The sequence below is a fragment of the Malania oleifera genome, chromosome 5 (genome assembly GCF_029873635.1).
Source record: "Malania oleifera isolate guangnan ecotype guangnan chromosome 5, ASM2987363v1, whole genome shotgun sequence".
In the NCBI taxonomy this organism is placed as follows: Eukaryota; Viridiplantae; Streptophyta; class Magnoliopsida; order Santalales; family Ximeniaceae; genus Malania; species Malania oleifera.
In genome coordinates, this window is record NC_080421.1 from 52,551,347 (window position 1) to 52,558,840 (window position 7,494).

General features: G+C 34.6%; 1 protein-coding gene across 1 annotated transcript in view; it reads left to right on the plus strand.

The window, feature by feature from the left end:
• LOC131155113 (uncharacterized) overlaps window positions 1-7,245 on the plus strand; it is a 54,222-nt gene extending 46,977 nt beyond the window's left edge. The window contains exons 11-14 of the mRNA XM_058108040.1: window positions 3,319-3,658; window positions 3,749-3,901; window positions 5,160-5,693; window positions 6,786-7,245. Coding sequence (XP_057964023.1) covers window positions 3,319-3,658; window positions 3,749-3,901; window positions 5,160-5,693; window positions 6,786-6,968 — 1,210 coding nt within the window. The 3' untranslated portion in view covers window positions 6,969-7,245. The remainder of the gene's footprint in view (window positions 1-3,318; window positions 3,659-3,748; window positions 3,902-5,159; window positions 5,694-6,785) is intronic.
• Window positions 7,246-7,494: the final 249 nt, after the last annotated feature.

Sequence of the window (7,494 nt, forward strand, 5' to 3'; positions counted from 1 at the left end):
AAGGTACTAGCATACTTTTCCTCTTTTCTTCTGGCATTTTCTTGGTTTTTATAATAGTGTTAAATAGATTAGTTAACCAAATAATTCTTTTATCCCTTAACCATTTCCAAAATTCAATTCGTATTTTATGTAGTCCTATAGATTTCTCACTTTTCATCTATTTTAATGTCATATTAACTTCAAGGACTTTAATTTTGTGAATAAATCTCCTATTTTTAGTCTTCTTCTCATTTGTCACTTCCAAGTTCAGTCTTTCATTTTGGTTTTGATTAAACAACTTATCAAAATATCTCCTCCACCTCTCTTTTATGTTTTCTTCTCTAATTAAGGCATTATGAATCTTTTTTATATACAGTTTACATCACCTAAATCTTTGCATTTTCTTTCTTTAGCTCTAGCAAGTTTATAAATGTCTTTTTCCTCCTCCTTTTGTATCTAGTTTAGCATATAATGTATCATAAGTTCTATGTTTAGCTTCACTAATAGTCTTTTTTACATTTTTATTGCTTCTTTATATTTTTCAGTATTTTCAATATTTTTGCAAATTTGTCATATTATACTAATTTCTTTTTGTCTTAATGGTTTTTTGGACTTCTTGATCCTACCACCAACTTTCTTTACTACTCAAGTATCTTCCTTTGGACTCACCTAAAACCTCCTTTGCTATCCTTACAATAGAATTTGTCATTTTATTCCAAACAGTATTTGCATAAACCTTTTCCCCTATTGTCCAATCACACTCTTTGTTCATTTTATCTTTGAATTTGACTATATTATTGCCCTTCAAGGCCCACCATCTAGTCCTCTTGTGTTGATTCTAGTACTCTTGTGTTGATTTATGCTACTCCTTCTCTTCCATTTCTTAATATGTATATCTAATAATAAGACTCTGTTGTGTATCCAAACTTTCACTTGAAATAACTTTACAATCCGTACAAGATATATGATCCTTGTTCTTAGTTAAGAATGAAATCTATTTGGCTTTATTATACCCACTCTTGAAAGTTATTAAGTGCCCTCTTTTTATAAAGCAAGTAATTCAGTATAACCAAATTGTAAGACGTGGAAAAATCTAAGATTGTATCACCGACCTCATTTTTATCTCCATATCCATGTCCTCCATGTATCCTCTCATATCCTATAGTATCCTTTCCAACGTGACCATTCACATAACCTCTTATGAATGTCTTTTCAGACATTGGTATCCCTTATAAATATTATCCATATCTTCCCAAAATTGTCTTTTAAGATTTTCTGCTAAGCTTATTGGGGAGCATACACACTAATGATGTTCATCTCCAGGCCTAAAGCTATCCTGATTTTAATGATCCTATACCCTATTCTTTTAACATCTACCACATTATCTTTTAGATCTTTGTCTACAATAATACTCACCTAGTTTTTATGTTTATCTTTACTAGTGTAACAAAGTTTAAATCTTGGTTTTTCGATTTCTCTATCTCTCTCCTATCCATTTCATCTCTTGAAGGCAGATTAAGTTAAGTTTCTTTCTAAACATTATTTTCACTATTTTCTTATTTTTTCCCGTAAGAGCCCCTATATTCCAAGTTGCTAATCTAATCTTAGGTTATTATGCTAACATCTTAACCCTCTCCCTTTTATACTGACCCAGTCCCTTGACCTAAATGAATTTGGTAAGAATTCATGATAATAAAATCTGACAAAGTTTTATGCTGGTTGTCAGCTACCTAATGCAACGTTGCTCCTTTATCTAGGCTTGGGACCGGTTGTGTCTACAAAGAATTTGTGTTACACAGGATAAGTACATGTTTGCATATATTTTTTTTTCAAACTTATTTCACATAGAACAAGTTTCTAAATCAAACCCTACAACTAGTAGAAACTACACATTACAATGCATTAAAAAAAAATGTAAAACATACAATTTTGGGTGTGAATCCAAGTTAGACTACAATTAAAAAACCATGCAATAGTACTTTTTGGAAAATTTTGTGTATTCAAAAACTTGTAAATGATAAACACTAAAACACAAAAATTCATATACTATGGATACAAATTATGAACACAAAATATCCACTACAAACCAACTATTGGAAAAATTATCAATAATAGTAATAAGAAAAGAAATAACAAGACAGCAGAAGATGTCACTTGAAACTAAAAAGGTAATGACAATTGCTTGAAAAATACTACAAAATAAATTGAAGAATATTGAAGCAACGAGGGATTGCAAGAATTCTTCAATCTAAATTCAAGATTCAAATCCAAGAATATTGAAGAAACAAGATTCCTCAACCCGTAAAATCTTTATTGCTTCTTCATGATTTTAGGGCTGAGGAAACAAGAATCTTTGGATTTGTTTGGGTCTTTGGGAGAAAAGAAAGAAAAAGAAAGGAAAGAAAGGAAATTCAGAGAGAGGCTTTGTTTGGTTGGTGGGAAAACAAAACCAAAAAAAGAGAATAATAAAGGAAAATGAAAGAAAAGAAAACAGAATTCAATCAATGAAGAAACAATGAAAACAAAAGATACAGATCAAAGACTGATCACAACTATCTAATATTTTGAAGAAAATTCAGGGAAACAGAAATTATCAAGAGCACATGTAAGTTTTCAATAAATCATAAAGAACAACTATATATAGTGGTTTGGAGACATACTCATCATCACAATAAGCTTAAAACCCTTTGAATCAAACAGAAACCGAAACGCCAAAAAATTTTGCGAATTAAACCCTGAAGTTTGAATGTGAAGCAAAAGGAAAAGAACCCAAAACCAGAGGGTTGAAAAAACGTGAACTTATGAAGAAATCAAAGAACTGGATGTTGGATCGAAGATGGAAGCGTACCAGCTGCGAATCAAGGGGTGCAGAACATGAGGTGAAGGAGACTCGAAGAACACAGGTCATGTAGCGAAAGATGGAAAAGAATTTCAAAAAGGAACTAGTCATTGAAATTATACTGCGACAAGCTTGTTTTGGGTCATGACTGTCGGAACTTTGTGTTTTGCATTGTTTTGTTTTATTATTTTTGCTTTTTAAAAGAAAACATCGTGGAGGTGTGTCTAACTTATGTCAATGTGTCCCCTCTCTAGAAGGGTATGCTTTGCTTTGGAAATGTTGCTCCATCTTGATTTAAATTCAGTTCATCTAGTTAATTTTGATGTTATTTGTGTTAGCAATCTTTATGTGATCAATCTGCTTTTGGCAAATAAACACATCCTTACCCCCCCCCCCCCCCCACCTTTGATGCATAAATCTTATGCAACATCTTCATTCATGATCTCTCTGAGAATTTTATGTGCACGAGGCATTTGTAATACTTCATTCCATTTTTTCAGGTGTTCAACAACAGTGGAATCTTTTCCTTCAGCGCCGAATTACTTCTCAAGTTTTGGAGTACCACCTGTTTTACAAACAATACGAGTCGTAGTTGGACCTCCGATGAGACAGCCACCAAAGAATCTGATAGCAGCAGATGTATTGATGTCTGATTTTCCTTCTGTTGATTCATACACAGTTAATCTTAATAGGGAACATAATGCTGGAGCATTTCATGATGGAAGATTCATCCGCCCTGAAGGTTTAAATGACTTTGTAATGTTTTGTACTAGTGATTTCAGTACCGTCTCCAAGGAAGTTCATGTCAGAACTCGTAGGGTTCGGTTAGTTGGCCTAGAGGTATTCTGTGTTTTGTGTTTTACATTATGATTGATGACTCAGCACAGTTGCTCTTTCATGCATTTCACTTAATGTGTATGGGTTGTTCAGGGTGCTGGTAAAACTTCTCTTTTTAAGGCAATCCTGGGTCAGGGCAGGCCAATCAATGCTAGTGATGTTGAGAATCTGTGTCCAGAGGATCTTGTTCAAGAAGGTATTGCTGGTGGTTTATGCTACTCAGATTCAGCGGGAGTAAATTTGCAGGTCTTATTTATTGATTCTTTATTTCCACAGGAAGTTTTCTGTTCTTATGGTAGTTTTATTCTTTTCGTGTGTGTGTGTGTGTGTTTTAATCACGTTTAATAATGCCATTAGGCTCTTTTTGATGAACTTTTCCTCCACAATGTACAAAATTGTAACACACGTTCCTTCTCTGCTCCAGTGTCATTTTTGAAACCTGACAAAATATGTGTCGTGTTTATTTTTCCTTGAAATCAATTTCATTTATTTCCTTGCTTTTGTCATTGGAATGTTCTACAAGTTCTCTGTGACTCAACATATGGCTTACTTTATGATGGTTTGTGGAACAAAATTGAGATGGATAAAACCTTGTAAACTGGGAAATATAAAATAACATTCACTAACCAGCTTCAGCTTTGTGTATTTCAGTAATGTTTGTCTCATGGTTATATAATTTTCACAAGCCTGTGTTGGTAATATTAGATGTGTATATTATTCCTTAAAGCGTTCATAATTATAGCCTTAACCCAAAAAAAAAAGTGTGTTAACAATTATAGTTGCCAATTGCAACAATGTTCTAGATCTAGATGGGAAGTGTTTGTTTTACCTGTTAGTAGTTGGACTATTTTAAGTCCATGCATTACTGTTCTGGCTTTTGCTTGGTTGCTGGCTGCTGCAGTATGCATTCCTGGTAGCCAGGTGAGCTTATTTATGTTGAGTCCTGTTGGTTGTGGGATGCTTTGTTGTTAAGGATGAGAATGCTTCAGTAGGAATGGATTTTTAAAAGTAAATTAAATATTTTATGTAGGTTCCTTCCACCTATCTGGTCTCATCACTGTATATTTTTATTTGAAGTGCAATGAGCCGGACCTATTGATAAGGGGTTCTATAATTTATGTGCAACTTTTTAAATTAGAGGAGAAACACTTCTTTGCTGGAACTGGTCCTTAACAGTTTGTCATGCTTGCATACATAAGCCTTCTTTTACTGTTGCATGGGATGTCAAGCACGGGGCACCTGGGGCTTGCTTTTAACATTTTGGGGCGCTCAATGGGTTGTAGGCTAGAGGGTTTAAAAAACTCTTACCCTATGATTGGAGAGGCCTTAAATTTGGGTTTTTATATATTTGAAAGAAATGCAATATAAAATTATATTGAATTTTGTCCAAATTCATCCAAATCCAAGGCCCAATACCCATGCTCCCAAACTCTTTAAATGTGCATTGAGCTGCTTATCTTATTCTTTCTTATGAATGGTTTTTCAAATTCAATTTGTCCTGCAGGATCTGAAGATGGAGGCTTCTTGTTTCAGGGATGAATTATGGTTGGGCATTCGTGACCTTAGTAAAAAAATAGATTTGATTGTTCTTGTGCATAATCTGTCGCACAAAATACCTAGAAACAATCACTCAGATGTATCACACCAACCTGCCCTTGCACTTTTGTTAAACGAGGCTAAAGCACTTGGGATCCCTTGGGTCCTTGCCATTACTAACAAATTCTCTGTCAGTGCACACCAGCAAAAAGCAGCAATTGATGCTGTCCTGCAGGCATATCAAGCATCTCCAAGCATGGCTGCAGTTGTCAATTCCTGCCCATATGTTATGCCCAGTTCTGCAGGTGCTGCTTTATCTCTGGGTGTGATGGATGGAGATTCTAATGGGAGGATGGGTGGTCAAAAGCTGATTTTTGCTCCCATTAACTTTGTCCGGTGGCCCTTCCAGAAGAAAACAACTGTTCTCTCTGCAGAGGGTGTGACTGCTCTTTGTCAGCTGGTCCAGTCTGTGCTCCGGAGCCATGAAGAAGCCTCCTTGCAGGTATAACCATTTAGTCAAATATAGGTGTGCTGAGGCTTAATTTTAGGTTTTTCTTGCATAAAAAATATGGTTGTTGAATTGCCAAATATTTGAATGGTTACAAGTTACAACTACCCTCTCATAGATGAAATGAGCGACTATGACACTGCTGTTTGGTAGGGCAAATTACAACCCCATTCCTAAGTTTGGCTATAATTGCACATCAGATTTTCATAAACTGAATTTTACCCCCAATCTTTTGCTCTAGACGTTGCAAATGGGTCCAAAATGATGATGTGAGAAATAAAAATCATTGATATGGCAAAACTTTAATCACTAAATGCCTTTAGGTTACTGGTGTGCCTATTGTGTGGGGTAATTCTATTTTCTTATTTTTAACTCATTTTTGTTTATTGTTATTGATATCCCATTCTGTTTGGAACCATTAATCTCGTCACGTAGTTCATTTTACTTTGCCCCATCGTTTTTATCAGTTTCATCAATCTTGTCACGTACTTCGTTTTACTTCGCCCCGTGGTTTTTATCAGTTGCTAATATTGGTCAATGGGCAGGATGACTTTGATGGCACGTAATTTCTTTTCTTTCTTTTTTTTTTTAAATTTTTTCTTTGAAGAACATGGCTGTGTTTTGCATACTGATAGCATATTGCAAGCAATTGTGGACCCATTTTGCTATATCATGATGAACATTTATTTTTTAGCTCTAAGATTGCTTCCTCATCTTTGAAACAGCAGGATGAGATTCTTGGTTCAGAGAAATAGTTGGTTGATTTGTAAGTATGGTAGGATGGAAGCCTAATATACCTTGAATAATGTAAGATTATTTGTATAATATTCTAGTCATTTTTTTTAGTTGTATGCTGAAGTCCGATTGTTTACACTAAAATATGTTTCATTGTCTTCGGCTGATTCTGAGAAATAGGCAGAATTTTGTTTCTAGTTTCTACATCCATATTTTCCATAAGTTTTGATGAGGTTCTTTTCTGTTGGAAGAACTGATGTGTTTTCCTTGGTTTGTGTATTTGACTTGCTCGTGGACAAAACAAAAGCTCTTTGTCACTTCTTGCCTCTGATCTGCCTTGCTCTTGTTTAGGAATTAGGCAGCGACAGGCTTTTGTTTGAATTGGAGCGAGAACGTGCAAGGGCAACTGATGCTCGCTGGAATTCTCAAGCCAACTCTACAAGTGCTGCAGCTGTCGGCGCTTGCGTCGGGGCTGGTCTTGGCCTTGTCTTGGCTGTTGTCATGGGCGCAGCTTCTGGTTTGAGGAAACCCTGAGAATTCCCGGGTTTAATTTTATATTTGAATTTGGATTTCTCTTTGCCCCCCTTGCTGTAAAGGTCTGATATCATTTTTTATATTTTTGCTCTCAACACTGGATGTAGTGTTAATTGTCTTGGTGCATTTGTAGTAATTAGTAAATGATTCCTGATTTGTTTATTTTATTCATGTGACATTTACAGTGCAGACAGTTTTAATTCTTTTGGAATGATTTTATGGGTAAACCTATAAAAATTTGTTGTTCATGAAGGCTAATATATTATTCTTTTAGAAATGTTGAGCTGTCTCAGATAAATGCTGTATTATTATGTGTTTGTTTCGACTTAATAGATTCGAATTTTTACAAATTCAGATAAAATGTGATATAAAATTATAAAAAAATTTATTAACTCCAAACAATATAATTTTTTGTTTTTTTGAAAAGAAAGTTGATAACTTAAGAGGATCATTTGACAATGGTCTGAGATCAAAATATAAAATAAAATTTAAATAATTATTCTTTGGGTTTGCCTCTCTGCATAAA